We start from the raw sequence: 22,251 nt of genomic DNA, 5'->3' as shown, positions 1-22,251 counted from the left end.
AGGGCCAACCGTGTCCTGGGGTGCATCAAGCACGGCATCGCTAGTAGGTCAAGGGAGGTGATTGTCCCGCTCTACTCTGCGCTGGTGCGGCCTCACCTCGAGTACTGTGTGCAGTTCTGGGCACCACAGTATAAAAAGGACATGAAACTGTTGGAGAGTGTACAGAGGAGGGCTATGAAGATGGTGAAGGGCCTAGAGGGGAAGACGTACGAGGAACGGCTGAGGTCACTGGGCCTGTTCAGCCTGGAGAAGAGGAGGCTGAGGGGAGACCTCATCACAGTCTACAACTTCCTCGTAAGGGGGTGTCGAGAGGCAGGAGACCTTTTCTCCATTAACACCAGTGACAGGACCCGCGGGAACGGGGTTAAGCTGAGGCAGGGGAAATTTAGGCTCGACATCAGGAGGGGGTTCTTCACCGAGAGGGTGGTTGCACACTGGAACAGGCTCCCCAGGGAAGTGGTCACTGCACCGAGCCTGTCTGAATTTAAGAAGAGATTGGACTGTGCACTTAGTCACATGGTTTGAACTTTTGGGCAGACCTGTGCTTTGTCAAGAGTTGGACTTGATGATCCTTAAGGGTCCCTTCCAACTCAGGATATTCTATGATTCTATGATTCACTCTTGTAGGATGGTTTTACTCTCTCATAACATTTTTTTAGTTTTTTTTTTTTGTAAGTGGTTAATTTGGAAAAGAACAGTATTTGAACATGATTTTACATGCTTCATTGTCTGATGGATGTTTTAAGTCTTAGTAGGGTCTATTACAGATCACTAGTGAATTTTAAATGAGCCTTTTTTAAGGAGGGAAAAAAAACCTGATATTTTATTAGAATTAACTTTATGACTTAAATTTTGAATGCATGCTCTTCTTGCTGGCTGTGTCGGAGCACCATCAAGACTGGGTAGCCTAGAAAGTTTTGTAAGGTGTGATCTAAGACTAGACCTTGCCTTTTGCTTCTGTGCATTTTTGTCTTAGTTTTACTTCCTGTAGGAATGCACTATGCTTTTGTAGAGAAGGAGAAGCTCCTCACTTGGCATGTGGCACAAGGCCACACTGGGCATAAATAACTCCTTGCTGCATCACACAGCAGGGTTCCACGCACAGGCTGCTGCACTGCTCTGCAACATCTGCAAAATTATCATGGGAAAGACAGTGCCCAGAGGATCGGCCGTCAGGGATTTGGGCAGGGTATCGTGCTGATTTTAATCAAAAAGTATTTCCTAATGATGCATTTTTTTTATCACGTCTGATTATTGTGATGGGAGGGGCAGACCGACAGCATTTTGCCAGCAAAGGGGGTAAAACTGCACTACTAAGGCATGCTCCCCCAGATGTCCTGCCAAAGTCTGTGAACTCAAATAAGGTCAGACAATGTGTGTTAGCTCCTACTGTGTGCTGCAAATAGTAGCGGGCTGTTGCTGGACAGTGTTTTCGTTCTGTGTTGTTGATACTTGTATAAATAGATTTTGCTTAAAGATGCTCTAGCAAGATCGTGCAGGGCTGCAGCTGCCTTCTTGCTGCTATCATCAACTTACGAACCCTGGGTAAACCACAGATTTAGCAGCCCTGCAAGATTGCTAGTCACTTATGAGTCTGTAGGTTTTGTTTTAAGGTTGTTGTGTGATAGACTTTTGTGGATTGGAAAGAGATTTTAAGAAATGCTAAATTAAATGTATTTTCTTTTAGATAGGATTTTTAAGTCTTCAAGGGGAGGGGGGAGGCAGTTCTCTGTTCTGTACTACTTAAGGGAAGTGTAGAACAGAGAAAAAAGTAGATCAGAAACTGAGGCTCCATAGAGCACTAGCTGGTTTTAGTCAGTCACTGGGAATTTTGGGGGGAAGTATCAGCGAATAAACATTCAACAAATGTTAGTGTGTGTGTAACTGAAAGAGAACATTTATGAGATTAAGCAATACGTGGGGCAAATAACATCTGCAATTGTTGCAGAATTGACTGCTGTTGCCTTCGTAATTGGGCTTTTTGCTTCTATAACCAGTGGAATATATTCAGTCAGTTTGCTACCCATCAGCAGGGCAGCAACACTATTCTAGTTCTGTCTTTTTCATTTGGAAAACTTTTCTGTTTATTTTGCAAGCACTTCTGCAGTTTGTGTAATATGCCCACGCAAATCATACAGACATGCAGTGAAGTACAAATAAAGTGAAAATCCATCTACTGCCAGGGTACTTGTTTTCCAAAGTTAATTCTTAAAACCCCAACCCATACCGGCTAGATCAGTATGACCCGATAGCTGAGAATGATTTTAAAGACTGTTTTGTTGTTAGTGGCTCTATTGGTGCTTCAAATGACAATTCGGTGAATTAAAAGAGAAAGTAAAAGCAGCACATGATTCCCATATGGCCATAGGAGTAACACTTGTACCAGATTTTGCAAGAGATCAGTTGGTTTGTTTTTAACTATCCATTTTCTGACTTGCTGGCAACTACTGCTGAAACTTTTTTTTTTCCTTTTTCTGTCAGTTGAGTAATGTGTGGTTGTACGGAAGGCATTAATAGTAGCTTAAATAGGCCTTCACAGGCACACACGCTGTTTCAAGTGGGAATGATTTAAAATGGAGTGATTTCCTAGTAGCCAGCCTCCGGGCGTCAGGTTTCCTGCTAAAAGGCCGGCGAAGGCCTCCTGCGAAAACAAGCTGCATATGGCGAGCCCCGGGTCATGAGGGAGCCGAGGAGGCTTTCTGGAGCACTGGCTGCTTTTACAGCTTCGCAATCTGTTTGGTGGCAGAATAGCCACTCTCCCTGGCGGTGGGAAGGGAGAGGGCCGGGTGACGAGAGGTGCGTGAGGATTTTTGGGCTGGGGCAGCCACAGAGGTGGCGGTGGCTTTGCAGCGGGGAGGCCTCCGGGAAGGGGGAGTGTGCTTGGCTGCGGAGCTGCACGAGGGCTGCTGGAAGGGAGGATGCTGATTAAAATAATAAACAAATGTCGGGGATAGATTACCACACGGCTGTCAGAGCCGCCGGGACCAAAGGAGGAGATCCCCAGCGAAGGCTTTGGAGGTTGCAGCATGATCTTCTGCCGGAGACTTCTTTTTATTATTGTTGACTAAATGAAGGAAGTGACTTTTTAGATTACTTTTAACGGGCCTTAGCTGTTCTGTGGTGCGGCATCCCCGAGCGAAGCGGGTCGGGCGAGGAGGCTTGGACGTGGCCTGGCCATCGCCACAGCAACAGCAGCCTGCTGGTGGCCTCCTGCCCAGCCCTGCTGCTGTGCGTCCTGGGCTGAAGTGTGCCTCGTCCCACTTTGACTTCTCTGAAAAGCTGGCTTTTGGTGCTTTCTAGAAGCAGAAGTTTCTCTGGGGATTTTCTTTTTTTTTTTTCCTTCCTTTTTTTTTTTTTTCTTGAGAGGAGCAACATGGAAGGACTTGCTCCTCCTCCCCACCCCCTGCACCCACGGCGCACCAGCAGAGTATAGCTTCTCTTGCTCAGGGTAATTGAGACCAAACGTTGAGCTTGCGGCCTGCCAGAAAGCCCTTGGAGCCTGCACGCCATTGCCGAGGTGAGCTGGAGGCAGTCCTGGCCAGGCGTGGGGACGAGCAGATCCCCCCAGCCCCATGGGACCAGGCTAACCCTTCCAGGAGCATCACCCGGCATCAGCAGCTCAAGCCTGCTCACCCAGCCCCAGGGAACAAACAGGGACCAGGGGGCTGCTACAATGGTGCTGTGTGAGCTGCCCCTGGGGGAACATCGCCTGAGAGAGGGCCACATGCAGGAGCTCCCAGAGACGTTTGAGACTGTATAGGTGGAAAACGAGAGAAACCTTTCAAAGGCGACAGACCTGGCTTGGAGGACCTCCCAGGAAAATGTAGGCTTCGAGGGACGCTTGATCATGATTGGCTTGAACTTCAGCTTACGTGAGTTGCTGACAAAATTTGAAAAGGTATGATGCACGAGGTTTTGGGTACTTGATTATGCCTTTGAAAAGTGTGCAGCAAAACGGGCAGGTCCATGTTGAACTTGGGAGTTTTTCTGTGTTGCTATTAAGGTTCTCATGGGACCCCCGTTTGAGCACCTCTCAAATAAGGAAATCTAATGCTTCTTTCCTTCCCCATTTTAGGTCCTACCGGATTAGTTTTAGAGCATTTGTTCTGATTATGGTCATCTTTATCTTTTTTTAAAGGAAATGATAGAAAAGTTTGGCCTTAGCTACACTAAGAACATGAGAGCTTTCCAGGATGCTTGTGACTTGAGTTCACTATTGACATAAAGGAAGTGCTCTGTGGTTTGCTGTTAAATTTAGTTGGATGCTATCATAGTCAAATTGGAAGATCTCTTGATGGCTTTTATGAGTAGAATTACTTCCCAGGAGTGTGCCACTTTTCCCATTCTTTCATCTAGTCTTGTGTTCTGTCTAGTTGTTCTCTCTTACCAGGAAATTTGGTAACAGTGATGCTGAGAGGCAGGAGGCTTGGCTTTGTGGTGATTACATTGATTAGCGAGAGACATGAGGCTCCTCAAAACCAGATTGTTTTCATCTAGTTGACAGCACTTCTGATGAAACCCAGACTGTACATTTGCAGTGATCTTTAGCTTGGCTTTACTTATTATATTTTCTGTTGTTTTTTATAGTACATTTCTCTATAAAAACTTCCTGTGCCATGCAAGTCTTTAAAAAAAATATGTGGTAGTTTATTTACACATTGATTAAAAAAGTTGTGATCACACAGCAGGAAAGCAGATTGTAAAGAATGATCGTGGCTTTCTATCCTAAAGATCAAAATTTTAATACTGCTTTTTAATATAAATCAGCACTGGTCACCTGAACAGTGGTGTAAAGGATAGTACTAAATGAACCTAAATGCCTCATAAAACAAAATGAAGCTAGAGGTGTTTTGGGTTTGTTGTAATGATTCCGATTAATTTCAAAATCATAATAAGCCTGTGTTACAGAAGACTGTTATGAATTGGTTTGGTGGTGTTTCGTTTTCTAAATTCTAAATGTTTTGTTTTCTAAATTCTTCTGTTCTTCCGTTATTACGGAAGCAAACTTTGAAGCTAATGAGACAAATACTGTTCATTATCCCGTGAACATGACTTTTTTTCCAAAAATAGCTATTAATAATAGGTGAAAACATTTGTGACAGGATTTCATCACCGTGTGGAACACTTTCTCCTCCCTTTCCCAGCCTGTCAGCTGGGCTTCACTGTTCTCTGGTAATTGTACCATTAGCCTTAAAGATTAGGACACATATTGGAGTTTTGAGATGCTTCATGACATTGTTAAGACCCAAGTTTTGAAACCAGTGTTTCTATTTTTTTGTACTGTACACTCCCTGGCATTTGCAAATCCCATGCTCTGCCTTGTGATTTTGAATATTTGCCTTATTTTGTGTCAAAGGAATTGTTTGTAGCAATTCTTCAACAAAATCATACCTTGCAGGTCTTGCAGCTGCCATAGTTTCTAGCTTTAAGGTTACTGTGTCATTCTGGTGTCTTGTGGTGAAGTTTGTAACACGATGTAGGAGAAAGCTAACATTTCAGAGTTGGTGAACTTCAATCGCAAATTCTAATCAGAGCTTATTGAGCAAGATTTTTTTCCTTTTTTTTTTTTTTCTCCAGCAAGTTTCCCTCCTTCCCCTCTGCTTCATTTCTCACTCACACGATGCCCCCCACACCCATCCTGTTCTTTCTTACTGAGGAGTTTGCTGCCAGGAGAAACACCATTATGACAGTGATCCTGGCTGCAAGCTGCCTTTAACTTTCATGAATACGTGTTGTAAGGAGCGAATTGCGAGTGCTGTTACTGTGGTGGTAATGCAGAAGCCAGATGGCATTTGCAGAAACTTGCATGACACTCCCTTCCTATGCAAAAGGAGAGCCGCGTTATACTTGAGTGGGCAGGGCTGCTTTGGCTTCGTTCAGTCTGAATTATGTGACTGCTGGAATTAGTATTAATGGATTTATGATGCCCCCCAGATGTTCAGTCGGTGCCATGCGATGGAGCCACAGAGGTTGTCAAACACAGGCTGCCATTCCCAGCCCTAGTGAGTGCGTCATTATTCTTGTGATGAAATGAGTCCTTACCCACACCACGTGTCACCTGTGAAGGTATTATCCATTGGTACAGGCTGAGACAGCTTTTTGAAGCTGCTGTGCAAGGCTTTTGGTAGTTCGAGCATGTGAAATTTAGATGTAAAAGAAATCCCAGAATGGTTTTCCCTCTATGCTTTTTTTCTCCTGAAATATCTAAGAGCTTAAGTTGTAATTAAGTTTCTGTTATATCTAAACTTAATTGCTCTTGTGAATTGCTTTGAACTCATACCGTAGTCACGGTGGCTGTAGTGGTAGACAGCGCGGTCTGTGTATGACATTTTGGGCGTAGTGTCTGTCTTTGTACACGCTTCTGCCACTGGCGGATTTATGATAATGGCAATTCTGCCCAAGGGTTCTGCACGCGTCCTGCACTTCTGAATGTGGGTTTGTTATAAACTGATTCTTAACAGCAGACTGTCACGGCGGGCCTCTGCAGATGGGATGAGGTTTTCTAAAGCTGATTGTCCCCTGAAAGCATAGGAGAGACTCTGGATGAGCTGAGTACCTGAATTCTTCAGAGACTTTTTTTTTCAAACTCTTTTCAGCAGCATCTCTCTCTCCTATCCTCAGCATTTGCAAGGAAAAGAGCAATGGAAGTCTTATTTCCCTTTCAAATGGGAAATATGCCTATATCATGCCCTAATTCTTACTCCCTCCTCCCTAAGAGTTATCAAAAAATGAAAATTTCTGAGTGCAGCAGAGGCTGAAGTGAACGTCTGACACAGCAGTGTATCCAACGGCAGTTGGCAGCAGCAGGTAAAACATATCTGGTTCAATATACAGTCTGCTATTTTTAAAAATATAAATAATAATAAAAAAAATCCATTCCTCTGCCACCTGCTGTGAGACCTCAAAGAAGGATGTTCTGGCATGCAGTTATGTCCTTTGGTTGGCACTGATGCTTTGCATTCCAGCTGTTCCAGCTGGAATAGTTTTCTGCAGATACTTTGGTGAGCAGTCATCAGTTTTAGAGGTCAGGAATAAAGCAGGCAAGTGCAGCATTTCTGTAACTATGTCCTTGCTGACTTAAACCTTGCCATTGGAGGAAGTGGGCAGTCATTCTTGGGGGACTTGCAATTCCCTCTACCTGAATTGAGTCTGCTGTCCTGTTCCAGTCACAGGGCATGATTTGTGTTGGATGGGAGGAGTACAGAATTGTTACAGAATCATTAAGGTTGGACAAGACCTCCAAGGTCATCTGGTCCAACCATCCCCCTACCACCAATGTCACCCACTAAACCGTGTCCCTAAGCACCACGTCCAACTTTCCAACCTTTCTGTCCTGAGCCTGGGTGAAAACCTTTGTTGGGGAAAATGCAGTTCTTGAGCTATTTTTCATTTGTGAGTAGTCAATCTCAGCCCTACCAACTCCTCTTAAGATCTTTACATGGTTCAAAAGCCACAGCAGCTTGCATGTTCTGTGGCTTGTACCTAGGGATAAAAATTACTTAGCAGTCTGTGCACCATCATAAAGTGCTGCTAGTCCTGTGGAACAGCGTCAGCATTAGACCTGCACATCCATTTCTTATAAACCATATGTTATGTGCCACCACTTCCCACCCCTGCTCTGTGTTGAGATCCTTACAGAAATTGAGTGGAATTCTGTTTCCTAATAAACATTAAAAATAAATAAATACATTTAAAAAAAAGGGGGGATGTAATACAGAATGTTGCTGTGTAGACTGAGTTTAAAAAAATCAGAGTAAATAGCTGATAAGTCCTAAGTAACTTTTTGAAAAACAAATAAAACCTAATGCTACATTTTTGTAAGAGACTAAAGTTAAGTTTTGTGTAATAATATATATATATACATATATATATATAAAAGCTTGAATTAAGGGATCTTGACAATAGAATCTGTAACTTTATAATAACATCTTTTTATTTAGCCTATCGAGTAAAATAATTTCTCTGCATTAGATCTTTGTATCATAAAGCTCAAGCACTCTAGGACTCCTAATGGTGCAAATGGAACTGAGTAAAGTTTTGTCTATTATAAAATGTATCTTGCTTATTCCACTTCAAGACTGGGTGGAAATGTGGAGTTTTCTTCAACCAGTCATGTTTTTGCCTTCAACTGAAGGGTTCAGGCCCTTTTAAAGAGGAAAATTTTTTGCCAGTGTTAATGGCGATATACCAATGAACATGGTATAAACACAAAATCAGAAAAGACATGAGTGGGAATGAATGTGCTAACAGCCGTGGGAGGTTGCAGAGTGAATTAAAGGGCCCTCGGTCATTCAGAAAAAAGGTGCTGGAATGACTAACATCATGGGAATGCTGTTGTGTTTTTTTTTTTTTTTTTTAATGCATCTAGAGTTATCTTTGAAGCTATTATCTTAATAGTTTCTAAAGGACAATTGTTTCTACTACTGCAATGTTTAAGGTATCCTTGCTGTTTTTAAAGGGGGAAAATAGTGAATAAAGAAAATAAAACAATAGCTGATTTACCTTGGAGTTGGAATCACAATGTTTGGTTCTGTTCAAGTCTGTCACATGCTTTCATTTACCCTGGGGAAGTCGACTTAATCTGCCTTCGGGCAGTTCCAGTAGCAACTGCAACGGGAGTCAGCTTCCTCTTCGGGTCCTTCTCAGAACTGCCATCTACAGCGTTACCAAGTCCCTCACCCCTTACTTATATATTCTTTGAAGCTGCATGCTCTTCAGTTGTGACGTGTTAATTTAATATTTTGATTGAAATAGAAGCAGGAAGTAGGCTCCTTGTTATGGAGACAAGCTTTAAAATCAGATCCAAGCATAAAATGAAAGCTTGAATCCTGCAGGTATGTCATTTTCCATGACAGGGCTAAAGAGGGAGAGAACCAGAAAAGTCTACGGTTCAGAGTGGAGATGAGAGGATTTTGAAATCACCAGACCAAAGTGGAAAAGACAGGCAGCAGTTTGCTCTTTATTCTTAAATGGAATTTAAAAAAAAAAAAATCGGCAATCTTCTAATACCCTGGCTGGGTAAAGTAGATAAAGTCAGCCTAGTTATTTCTTCTCTTTTCTATCTTTGAAAACTTTGAAACTTGTACCTTGATTTGTATATAGGATGAATTGTTTCTTCGAAGAGCATTATTTTAATTTAGGACAGTAATCCTTCAGTGCTTGTGCATGTAAACAGATCTGGTGACCTCACACCAATAAATTATCATTACAGTTTAGAGATCTGTGCACATAAATATTTGCAGGATTACCAAAATATGACCTTGAGGTATCTTTATGGTATCTCTACCTCAAAAAACTAAGTTGATAAAACTGTGTAACTGCAGATTAAGAACTATGAATTTCTTCTGGCTTAAAAAAAAAAAAAAAAGCCTTCTCTGTTTATACTTGTGTTTTGCATTCACCAGGAGAGAGCTCTGGACCAGATCCTCTCTGTGCTGGGCTAAGAAGAAAGACTGTTTCACAGTTGTGATTACAGGGCAGTGTTTATAATCGCCTTTAAAGTACTGACAAACTGAAATTGGCTTACCCTTACTAGAGTTAATCTTAGTTGGGGCATGAGCAGTGATAACCAAATTTTTTAATTTTCTTTGCCACATAGACAAAGATGGAGAATGTGGTGAATGAGTGACCAGTGACCAATGAGAACATGTCTACACATTTCATAACAATTGAGAGAAAGATTATGACAATACAGTGAGTAAGGGAGATTGTACTGGTAGTAATTAATTAATCAGTAGATTAATTGGTAGCAATCCTGGAACAAGATCGTCATCCCTATTTGTTAGTCTTCCAACAAAGGAAAATACTAGAATAAAAAAACTTCAAGCTCTTTTATGTCATTATTGGGGGTTAAGGAAGTTTGTGGCCATCTGTTGCCATTAGCCATCTTTTACCTGCTTGCTGCATCTCTTCTGTGTGCACACTGAAGTGGGACACATCTGGATTTGTCCCTCTTTTTTTTTTTTTAATTTTTAGAGGGCTGTGATACATCAGCATTCATTAACCTTAATATCAGTCCTGTTTGTTTATCCATCAGCTGGAAGTGCTTTTTCTTCCAGTAAAGTTGAAATCAGAAGAGAGGAAGAGAAGTTAATTAGCAAAGTTGGTTCTTTGAACTGAGCTGTCACAATGTGGCCATCACAGATGGGACTCAAGAATGTGCACAGCAGATTTACGGTGCCATAATCAGTGTAACACGATGACTGGCAAATACAGGAATAAGACCCATTTTCAATGAAGCATCATTTTGAACTGTTAAGCATGCATATCCTCTCACATGTAATCAAAGCTAGAAGGTTTTATGCAGGTTCTTAATAGCATTTGAATGAGCACCGTGACTGTAGAACGGAAGGTTGGAGGCCAGTTGGTGATGTAACTTCAGAGAGGCACAGAAATGGATTTGGCATGGCCAGACTCCTGTAGCACAGATCAGTGTGCAATTAAAATCGAATCTGCTGTCTGCAGTTGCATCTCCTGCTGTTCAGAGTTGAGCTGGTTTTCAGCGGGTCTCCTTGCGTGTTCGAGTCATAAGGTCAGGAGCTGCAGATGTTCTCAGATAAGCATCTGATTTGCCTAACTGCTGACTATGCTGTCTTACTGGTATTTGTTATCGTCAATCACTTCCATTTCTGGTTTTCATTTTAAATGTCATTACTTGTATATATATTCAAGATGGTGTTTTTTATCAGCATGGCTTAAAGACAAGAAAAGTGTCTTTTTACCTGTTTTATATTGGTGAAAAACCAGGCAAAGAATAGGTAGCTGTCCAAAGTCACATAGCAGCTCAGCTGGAGAGCTTCACTGATACCTCCCCACCCACCCTCTGTCTCTTTCTCTCCCCCTGCTTTCATCCTCTGTCTCTCCTCCCTCCACCTCTCCAGCTGTATCCTTACTTCTTTTTTCATTTTTCCCTAACTGATAAAAGCTTTCATGCTATCTCAGTTTCACAGCAACTTTTCCATTGCTTCCAACTATCCGTTGCAGATGTGCAAGCAGCCATTCTAAGACGCAGGACTACGTCTTAAGGGCAGGGAGGTACAAGAATCCCCTCCTCTCCTGCTCCTGTGAACAGATGGAAAGTACTGAGGAGTTGTCTGGAAAAATAAAATCCCTTAAAGGATTTCAGTTATTGAATTTCTTCCTTTGCAAAAGAAGTTTGTTTACATCTGCATCAAGTTTCTGTCACAATCTTTGCTGATTAATTCCATTGAGACAGCTAGTACAGCTTCTGGCTCTCTAAACATTTACATTTCTCTATTAGGGCATACGTAGATGTACCAGATGCTAGAAAGCATCGGTGGTGATACAGGAGATTGTATGATGCTATTATAACGTTTTAAAAATAATACTTCACTTTGTTAGATGTAGACAATGTCTGTGATGTGTTTCTTGAGGCGGATGAATAGGAGAATAAATTATGTTTTTGGAGAAGAAAATGTTTATTTTCAGCGGGGAAGAGAAATGAGCAAGCTGAACTGAAATTACAAGCACTTTTCTTTCTGTTCAGCACTTAATACATAAATCAGATTATAATACATCACGTCATTTTATGTCTATATCCCTATATGTTGCAGGACGTGGTATACAACAGCTGAATTGTAAAAATGGGCTTGCTGTAGCTATAGTCATTCAGTTGCAGTTTAGAAATGTAAGTTTTAGATAAAAGCTTTCATTGCATATGGCTTAAAACACTGTATAGAGTTTGAATTTGACTGCAATCTTATATTTCAAAGAGGAAAGAGACAGAACAGCTAAGGCTGCAGCTGTGAACTTCTGAGCAGGAGAAGATCTCCAGTACATTTGCAAACGTTGCACTTGGCGGTAGTGTGAGCAAACAAGAAACAATTAGTTACCTTAATACAAAAGACAGGCAGAGAATGTAGTGTTTATAGCTGTAAATGCCATTTCAGAGTCAAGGATGACTTTCAAACTCCTTTTCTCTCACTAAAGAAAGTGGGACCTTTTATGACATGAACAGCATTGCAGGTTTTCTTCTCTGCATCTCTTTCCAGAGTTGCCCAAGAAAGTCAGACTATGTGCTCTGTCCAAGAGGATAGGAATACTAATAGGAATAAGCTCTTCCTTAATTTACTGAAATAAGATGTCTGGACTTGTCGATATTTCAGGACATCCAGGCTGAAATTGATGCCCATAATGACATCTTTAAAAGCATTGATGGAAACAGACAGAAGATGGTGAAAGCCTTGGGAAACTCTGAGGAAGCTGCCCTGCTCCAGCACCGACTTGATGACATGAACCATCGATGGAATGACCTGAAGGCGAAGTCGGCTAACATCAGGTAAGTAATTACAATGTCAAGACGTGAATGGGGCAGATTTGTCTTCTGAAAGGCTTGAGAAATTTCACCGCAGCACTAAAGTGAAATCTCCATTTTCTTCTGTGGAGGACCCTGAGCACAGATGTAAAGACTTGGTGCATTAGCTTACCGTGCACGCTTAACTATTTGTTCCCTCCCCAGAGTTGTGCAGAGGTAACTTGCCGATCTGTACTAAATGTTCCAGAAAGTATGTTGAATCTTTCCTTATTTTAAATCGATGGCAACGTCAATGAAGTCATTCTGTGAATCTGCAATTAACTGAGGAGAAATCAGGGTTTTGTTTTTGCCACTGAAATGAATACCTTGGTAGGATTTGTATCCTAAGTATTTTCATCTGTATTGGTGGTAGAATTTTTCGACTGCTGCTATTCCACTAAGAAATGTTTTAAAATATGTATTCATCAAGCCATTTACAATTTTTGACCCTACCAATGCCAAACTCACTGATGACTGTCCAAGTGTACTTATTGTTAAAAACCTTATGATGTCGTTTTGGAAGTAGACATTACCATATTCATTAATATGAATAAAATTCCATATTACAAGTAATTACATAGAAAAGTATTTCTGGAGCTTTTAATTGCTACTGCCTACTTGTTGATTAAAGGAGACTGTTCTTTTAATAGAACAGAACAATGTTAAGCATTCATATGAATTTTCCAAAAAACAGAAAAATGAGTTGAGCTTTGAATTCAGACACCAGAGTTGGAAAGAGGGGGATAGAAGGGAAATGTGACATTTATTTTTCATCTCCACTTACCCTGTCTCCAGACAGCTAAACAGTTACGTGTAACTGGTGGGATTTGCTGAATGGAAGCTCGTAGAGCTTGAACCAGAGGAACCAAGCAATTTTCCATGAGGGTTTGCAGATACTGGCCCCAACACACCACAAGTAGTTTAATGCAAGAGCTGTTAAACCTGGGCCTTTATGAGCTGTACTCAGCTGTACAAGTCAATGTGAGAGAGAGACCAAAACATGATAATAAGTTAATAGTTTAGTCAGCAACTGCAGGTTCTAGCAAGAACAATTGCTTCGCCTGTCCTGGGGTTAATCATAGTTTGGGAGAAACCATGGCCAACAAAAGGGCCTTCAAGCCATTCACCATAGGGCAGTTGTTACGTCCAAGGCAGAGACAGCAATTGTGCAGTTAATGCTCAAAAAAAAGTTAGTTTACCCACTTTTCTGAATAATGATTTGTCTTTTCACTCTTGGGTAGATACGGAACATGCATCCCTCTGGGCAGCGTTAACGTTTGCATTGTGTGCGTTGCTCTGCTGATCCCTGCAGTGCTGCAGGGCCACGTGGCACTGAACTACAAGCAGAAGGCAGGCAGGGAAGAGAATAGTGGAGTAAATAGAAGTAAATTAACCTTTCAAATCTGTCTCCTCTGAAAGGAGTGCAGCATTTCTGAGTTCATGTACTTTTCCCTGTTCTTTGATTGCTGTTCGCTTTTCTAACTTGCACAAGAATGATGAAAGCCTTCACAGGGAAGTAACAGGGCCTAAAACTGGTATGAAGTCAGTGTGTTGATCTGGCTGTTTGCCTTCAGATTCTGTTTTCTCGGTGTATCCTATTTCAAGAATGATTTGGAAAGCAAAACTGTGTGGATGAGTCTTGTGAGAACAAGTATGTAACCATGTTAGAGGCTAGGGCTGACTGAAAAATCTGGTTTTTATGGACTTTAGCTCAGAATAGTGCTTCTAAATGAAGATTTCTCTAAGTTTATTTATTTATTTATTTATTTATTTTAGGGTATTTTCAACTATGTGTACATTCTGATTGTGTTGATTTTTTAGCTGCTGAAAATGCTGCTCTCCCTTAGGAATAGTGTGAGACTTTCTTTATCACTTCAGTCCTCAGAGCTGATGATGCTCATCACTACACTGACTTTACTTCCCTGTTACTGGAACTAAAGGGAGTTATAGGCTGAGAAAGCAATGTTCTTGTGACATACTTTTAAATGTGTGGAAGCTACTTAAAACTATGCTTGTAGTGACTGTGACACCACCAGAAAGGACTGTATCTCGCCTTGAAATTACTCAGACTTATTCACAATTCCTTCTTTTTCTCTGTGTCGTGTTACTCCCAGGAGGAAAACAAAGCTGCAGCTTTGTGCAGGTCAGCCTTTTGCAGTCAAACGCTGAGGAGAAACTCTTCTTCTTGGGTGGGAAGGTATCAGCATTTGGGGGAGGTATTGCAGAAACTGGGAAGGTTTCTCTATGTTCAGACCACCCACCAGTCTCTTTTATTCCATATGTTCCCTTCGTGCTCAGCAGGAAAAGTGTTACCTAAATAGCGGAGACAAAAGCTGAGGAGGTCTCCAGATGGGGAGGGAGCCTCTCAGGGTCATCAGAAGGGGGGTTGTGTCAGAGTTGCTGCTCTTCTGCAGGATCTTATTCAGCCTTAGCTGAGCAAGGGTGCTCTCAGTCTGGTCGGCTGGATGGGGGCATATGGGTTTTTCAGGCTCAGCCAAGATTTCTATAGGAGTGTTTCTGGTGGTGTCTGATGCTGGGGAATATTGCTGCTCCAACCAGTGCTCAAAACTGAACAATCATCTGGTACAGAACTGTCTTTGTCAGGGCAGATCCTAAGCCACCATTTGACCTGGCAAATCCCTGGAGATTGCCAACTCATTTGTCATGTGAACACAAACACCTTAAGCTTTGTTTTTGCAGACTTTGTTTTGGTAAAAGCACCAATCCCAAAACAAGGGCAGAAATCCTGTTTGGAAGTGGAGAAGCCCAGGAAACAATTCAAAACCCCAGCATAGTTCATTGGCTCTAACTCTAACTAATGAATGATCTGTGTCACAAATGTAAAACGTCTACATTTGTGTAAGCCACTAAAACTAAAATACAAATCGGAGCATATCTAGCCTCCCTTGCTCCTGCGTAGCATTTGCTTGGGCTTGCTGTATTCTTTACTGAGAGTTTACTGAATGCATGTCTGGGTGTCCCTGCACTCCTCAGGAGAACTGAAAGCTTGTGGCTGCTCTTCAGCTGTCACTGCTGCGTGCCACTTTTATGTTCAGTATTGCTTCTTAGAAGATGAGGAAAGTAACATTCAGGAAAAGTCTATGCTGATGTGATGTCTTCCTCTGTGTGCGTTTTTTTCTTTCTTAACTTCTTTCTAATGTTTCTGAAGAGATGTTAACTCATTCTGTGTTCAGAGAGAGGAATTTTAATGTCCTGTTAGTGCAGTTGGTTTCCTCCCCACTCTCTGCTCCTTACTACTCTAACCCCACTTGTGCTGGACTTTGAAACCATGCGCTGGTGATGTTTTGCTACTGTTATTGCATTGGCATGTACGTGGGCACTCAGTAGTAGTAAATTACAGACCATTTAATCTGGTGTTACATGCCTCATCATTCAGGTTAATACCAAATGATTTTTTTCACTATTAATATTATTGCAGTGTATGTTAAATTAAGTGAACCACCCTTTTAACTAGATGTAGGGGTTTCTTTTTCACAAAATTCTAATTCATTTTGTATACAAGAATTCTGCTCAGTAGAGCAGAATCCTGGAGCCTGGAAAGTGCCAGTTTTTAGAGGTGAGAGCTGCTTAAATGTACTAGACACAGTAATAAGTCACGATTAATAGAGATTTTATTATCAAATGCACAGAAGGCTACAGATATAATTTTTAAAAAATTGATTGCTGAAAGTTGTTGTTTTTTTGATTGCTGAAAGATTTTGATTGCTGTTAGAAATCCATAAAAATGCTTTCTTTTCATAACAATCTGGATCTAACAGCAAAACTGTAAATTTAGTTATGGGCTGCCTTGGCAACGTGTCTCCTCTGCCTGATTACTAGGGAGTATTACGCTGTGTTCACTCCCAGAACGGAGGGCTGCTTCTGTTGAGTACCTAACACGGGAGGGCAATGTGTGTGCAACACTGCAGCTTGATTTTTTTCTGAGGGTATTTTTGATGGGAAGTGAAGCAGTTTTGGAAAGGAGAAGGGAGATGTTGGACGTGGACCACACCATGCTGTGGAGAGTGTGCCCCTGAGTGCAGCTGGGAACTGCAGGTTAGATTCAGTGTTGAAGGAAAAGGTACTGGTGACTGCAACAAAGGAAGAGAAATCATGATGCAGGAAGTGGCAGCAGTAGAACATCACTTCTAGCAAGTAGTTTATATTTTTTCCCATGTAGTTAATTAAGTGCTTTACTGGATGGAGCGAAGAAAACTAGGTTCCTCTTCATGAAGTTAGCTTATTCTTTACAGAAAGAATTTGTTTGGTTTTCCCTTTGTGTATTCCCATCCCCCTGGACTGTGTGTTTCCTGGTGAATTTCCTAGTATCCCTACAAGATCACAACATACTGTTTGCCTCAAAGTAAACCTTGCAGCACATCACCCCTGCAATCCAACTGTTGTCATATCAGTACCAACCATTCACTCAAATGCCACTTGAGAGGATCATACAGTAGAAGGCAGGTGAATGTTTCACCTGTAGTAAAAGATGTGAGTTACAGTGAATCAGGAAAAAAAAAGTTCAGAATAGAAAAGAGAAGACCTAGGAAACAGAACAGTAGTTCAGTTCACTCATCTGTCAGAAGCGGGGCAGAAAGGTGCAGAGCTAGTGTCAGTCTCTGCTAAAAAGAACTTAGCTTATACCAGTAAACAGTTTCTTTCACCATGCAAGTGATAGAGTAGAGAGAGCTAAGTGCATGTTAGTCTCAAATGGGTCTGTAACATAAAGTGACTGGAGTAAAAGTGGGGTTGCTGGCCCTTCTCAAGGATTCCGTGCAGCTGTCCAGGCACTGCAGGGAGGAACCGTCAGGTCAATGTATTTCTGAACATGATAGAAGAGGGTATTTTGGAATCTGGGGGGGGTTGTTGAGTTAACTGGGAGGACAGATTCACACTATTAATTCTCTAGTAATTCTTCATTGACTAAAGGTAGTGCATTAAATAATCTGTGCCACTGATGTGTTCAGCAGCACGGTTAATGTACTGTCGATGACTGCTGGGAGAATTTGTTGCTTTTGGTGCTGGAGATTCAGGGTCTTGGCATGAAAGACGTGAGTTTTGTGGTGCCCTGGCTCACAAAATGGTGCTTGCACTTTGTGCGCTGCTGTGGCAGAGTCACAAAAGACAGTATTTCTTTATGTTGTTTGGATGCTCGGTGTTCAAGGTTTTAGGTCATATCAGGTGCATGTTTGTCTGTGTTCCTGCATTTTTCACCTGCTTATTTTGTTTTACTGTGGAAAATGATTTGAAGTAGGATTTTGTTTGTTTTCAAACACATCAAAGGTCCTTAGCATTTAAGCATTTGAAACACTCCTGTCTTAATGGTAGAACTATTTTATTTATTACAGTCCCTTGGTTTTTGTACTGTTCAGGACTTTAAGGATGCTTTTATGTTGATTCACAGGGCTCACTTGGAGGCAAGTGCAGAGAAATGGAACCGATTACTGACATCCCTGGAAGAGTTAATCAAATGGCTGAATACAAAAGATGAAGAACTTAAAAAGCAAATGCCCATTGGAGGGGATGTTCCAACCTTGCAGCAACAGTATGATCACTGCAAAGTAAGTTGCGTAACTTTTATAGATACATTTCCTACTGTGAATAATAAAATGAATCAAATTGAATATAGGAGAAATGATGAACGCTTGATCCCAGTATTAATTTCTAGAAAAAAACCACTGTTCCAGGTCCCTGCTCCTTCTGCTCCTCCACTTGCCCAGTAAAGCACAAGGGAGATGCTCTCTTTGAAATTTTATCAAAAGGATCTCTGATGAATATTTTCAGTCCAAACACATTTTTGATATATTTCGTGATGGTTTTGGACTCCTGTTGGGTAGAACTGTCATTCTATACGTGAAGTTAAAGAAGGTTCACAAAAGTAAGAACTGAACAAGAACTATAAAAGAAATGTTGAATGTAAGTTCAATAAGATGATGTAAATTGACGTTCTCCATATTATTAGATTCATCATTAATAGCAGCCCTCCACGCCATGCAGATTCATAGTGCAGTCAAAACTGTAAGAACTAAAATTTACCTGTGCCCTGTACTGTTGTAAACCAATTCGTAATCAATTTAGGACATATTTGCTATTGGACAGATTCATTCTAGTAAAGTTTGTTCCGTCTTGTTGTCATATTTATTCTTCTGTATGGTGTAGAGAGGGAAAGAACAAATACAGCTTTATATAGCTAATTGCATAACAACTATGTTTCCCTCCATCAACACAATGCTGATGTCTTTTCTGCTATGGTATTTAGTGAGGGAAAAAATTGGATTTGGGAAAACATTTAAAAATACAGGAAAATACTCCGAAGAAGTACAGAAAAAGTAGTCTGACATGAGCAGTACTTTTGAGACTTAACTCCAAAATAGATGAACTTAAGGAAATCTGCATAAGCTTACCCTTAATTTAGTTTTTTAAAATAGTTATTAGCATAAACTCAGGATCTTTGTTTCTTGAGAGTTCATCTCTTCCTGTTCTTATCCACTTTAATCATTATGCTCTGTTAGTAGGCACATCTGCTGTGAATGTTTTATAATGGTGGATTACTAGTGCAGGAGAGCAATCAAAGGCTGGAAGAGATCCAAAGGTGTTTTAAAGGAGGTCAATGGGAGATGATAGATCTCTACAGTTCATTTTCTAACAGCTTATTTGTGTCTCATGCTAGATTATCATATATGCATGATAATAACAAATAATACTGCTATAGTGTGTCTCATTTGAAGATGTCAAATTGTTATGTAAAAATGATAGTTTTTATAAGTCATTCCAGAGTAGAAAAATGTTGGAACAAGCATGGTGGGTGGGTCATTTGGGTCAATAGTGAACCGCAACAGTGAGAAGGAAAGAGAACTTCTAGGTTGTTTAACCCTTATGCATAGTTTTAAAGAATAACTGTTGTTATATATTAACGTTAAGATTATAATAAGTACTTTCAGGAGTTTTTAGAGATTATTCCTTCACATTTCAAAAAGGCAATATTCTTGCACTATCACTGAGAAAGAATATTGGATATAGGTGTCCCAGCCCAGTATTTAACAGGACCTTTATTAATGGCCTACAACAGCACAAAACTAATGTGATTCTATCACTTTGTTCTTTGTACCTATGCAAGCAACAGCTCAGTATTCAATTGCACACATATCTCAGATGAAACTGAACAATTATTTTTTAATAGGTCATAGAATCATAGAACTGCTTAGGTTGCAAGAGACCTTAAAATCATCCGGTTCCAACCCCCTGCCATGGGCAGGGACACCACCCACCAGACCAGGTTGCCCAAAGCCCCATCCAACCTGACCTTGAACACTTCCAGGGATGGGGCAACCACAGCTTCTCTGGGCAGCCTGTTCCAGTGCCTCACTACCCTCTGAGTAAAGAGCTTCTTCCTAATATCTAATCTAGATCTCCCCTCTTATTGTTTAAAACAATTCCCCTTTGTCCTATCACTATCTGTCCATATAAAAAGTTGTTCTTTATCTTTTTTTTTTTATAATCCCTTCAGTCTCTTCTTTTGTCTGGGATTGAACCCAACCCAGGTGCAGCACCTTGCACCTGAACTTGCTGAACATTATCAGGTTCACGTGAGCCTGCTTCTACAGTTTGCCTAGGTCCCTTTGGATGTCTTCCCTTTCTTCTGTTGTATCGACTGCACCACTCTGCTTGGTGTCATCTGCAAACTTTCTGAGGGTGTGCTCAATCCCATCATCTGTTTCCCATAGATGGGACAATCCCATCATCTATCATCTATTGATAAAGATATTGAAGATCATAAGTCCCAAGATGGGCCCCTGAGGTCACCACTTGTCACCAGCCTCCGTCCAGACATACAGCTGTTGACCACAACTCTCTGGCTGTGGCCATCCAGCCAATTCCTTATCCTCCAAATAGTTCACTCTTCTAGAGATAAGAGATAAGGATGTTGTATGGGACTGTGTCAAAGGCCTTAGAGAAGTCCAGGTAGGTGACACCAGTTGGTCTTCCCTTGTCAGCTGATGCAGTCACTCCATCATAGACGGCCACCAGATGGGTCAGGTATGATTTGCCCTTGGTGAAGCCATGCTGGCTGTCCTGGGTCACCTCCTTGTCTTGCATGTGCCTTGACGTTGTTTCCAGGAGGATCTGTTCCATGATCTTCCCAGGCACAGAGGTCAGGCTCACTGGTCTGTAGTTCCCTGGGTCTTCCTCTTTAAAAATGGGAGTGACGTTTCCCTTTTTCCTGTCATCAAGGACTCCACCTGACTGCCAGGACTTTTCAGCTGTGACGGAGAGAGGCTTGGCAACTCCATCAGCCAACTCCCTCTGGACCCTGGGATGCAGTCATCAGGCCCCATGGATTTGTATGTGTTCAGTTCCATCAGGCGGTCTCGAACCTGCTCCTTGCTTACAGTGGGAGGGAATTTGCTCCCCCAGCCCCTGCCTAGAGGTCCAGGGACCCGAGAGACGTGGGGAGCCTGACTACCAGTGAAGGCTTAGACAAAGAAGTTGTTGAGTACCTCAGCCTTCTCCATGTCCGTTTGTTATCAGTTCTCCCCCCTCATTTATCAGAGGGGGTACACTCTCCTTGGACTTTCTTTTCTGACCAATGTACCTGTAGAATCCCTTCTTGTTATTCTTTGCATCCCTTGCCGAGCTCAGTTCCATCTGATGGCATCCCTGTGCTCTTCCCCGCCCCCATGTCCCTGCTTCCACTGCCTGTGCATTTCCTTCTTGTGCCTCAGTTTGACCAGTAGGTCAGCCAAGATGGTTTCCTGCCTGTCCCTGTTATTTTAGCAGGAACCAAGAGATTCTCATGCATCATGTGGTGTTACTGTGCCACACCAAATGGGAACTTTTAACGAGTGGCGTTTCACTTTCTATTGAACTGCTGCTTATTAGTCATTACCAGAGAAGGGAAGCTAGGCTGCAGCTGTCCGCTGATGTGATTCTCTGTGGCAGAGCTTCACGCTGTTTCTTAGCAGGAACTCTTAACTCAGCACTGAAGCTGTAGTTTATTAATTAACTACAACAAGGTGGAAAGTTGTGTTTTTTCAGGTGGAAAGTGAAAAATGGAGGAGAAAGAACCAAAGCCCTCTGCAGGTCCTTCTTCTTCCTCCTCAGTATAGTTTAACGGTTAGGCTGGTTAGGATGTGGAATAGAAATGTCTTTGTGTAACATTGTTTTATGCCTGCATTTTTTTTTTCCAAAATCTTCTACCAAATCTTCCCTTTCAGCAGATTCTTCGTAAAAATAACTGTGTGATTCCACACTGGCAGTCCCTCTGTGCCCTGTGTTGGGATCACTGGCTGGTGTCACTTGCATCGCATTTAAGGTGCTGCTTTCGGTGTGTGTCCTGTGTTACGTTTTCAGAGGAGACTTGAGGCACAACTGTACCAGATAAATATTGCAGATACGACTTGATTTCTCACTCTCAGGGGTACTCCCTTTATTCCTCCTGTCATCAGCAGCTGACCAGGCACTTTAAATGCCACGTTTCTTTGCCCACACTTCTTCAAATATTAAGCCTTCTCAGCATTTCACATTATCTGCAAGATTTACTTTTTATCAGTCGTTTTTTTATAACCCCAAAAGAGCTTCAGCAGCACAAGTCAGCTGGTGACTCCTCCGCACAAGGGCTGGGTGCCTGTGCTCTCCCATTTCCTCTAGTTTCACATCTGAGCTTTGCTTTCAAATTGTCCTCATGCAGATTGAGCACAGTTTAATACATCATTTTCTCTCCACTTCTCTGTGATCCCTTTGCTCTTATTTCCAGCTTGCTTACCTGATCTTGTCCTTGCTAGTACTTCAAAACGTAAGTGGTGAAATATTGGCTGAGCTCTCTAAGATGCAGACCCATGATATTCTCATTTCCTGTCCTTCATTTTTAGGGCCCTCAATCTTTCTCATCTTAGCATTGCTCTTTGCCTCTAGTTACTCAATAATCATTCTCCTTATTA

General features: G+C 41.7%; 1 protein-coding gene across 4 annotated transcripts in view; it reads left to right on the top strand.

The window, feature by feature from the left end:
• UTRN (utrophin) overlaps nt 1–22,251 on the top strand; it is a gene marked incomplete at its 3' end in the record, with an annotated part of 371,669 nt that overhangs the window by 230,865 nt on the left and 118,553 nt on the right. For all 4 annotated transcript variants that reach the window (XM_083828444.1, XM_083828443.1, XM_083828445.1 and 1 more), the window contains 2 exons: nt 12,126–12,298; nt 17,718–17,874. In XM_083828444.1, the coding sequence (XP_083684570.1) occupies nt 12,126–12,298; nt 17,718–17,874 (330 nt within the window). The remainder of the gene's footprint in view (nt 1–12,125; nt 12,299–17,717; nt 17,875–22,251) is intronic.

The sequence above is a fragment of the Anser anser genome (genome assembly GCF_964211835.1).
Source record: "Anser anser genome assembly, chromosome: 3".
Lineage (NCBI taxonomy): Eukaryota > Metazoa > Chordata > Aves > Anseriformes > Anatidae > Anser > Anser anser.
This window is presented reverse-complemented; position numbering and strand designations above follow the sequence as displayed.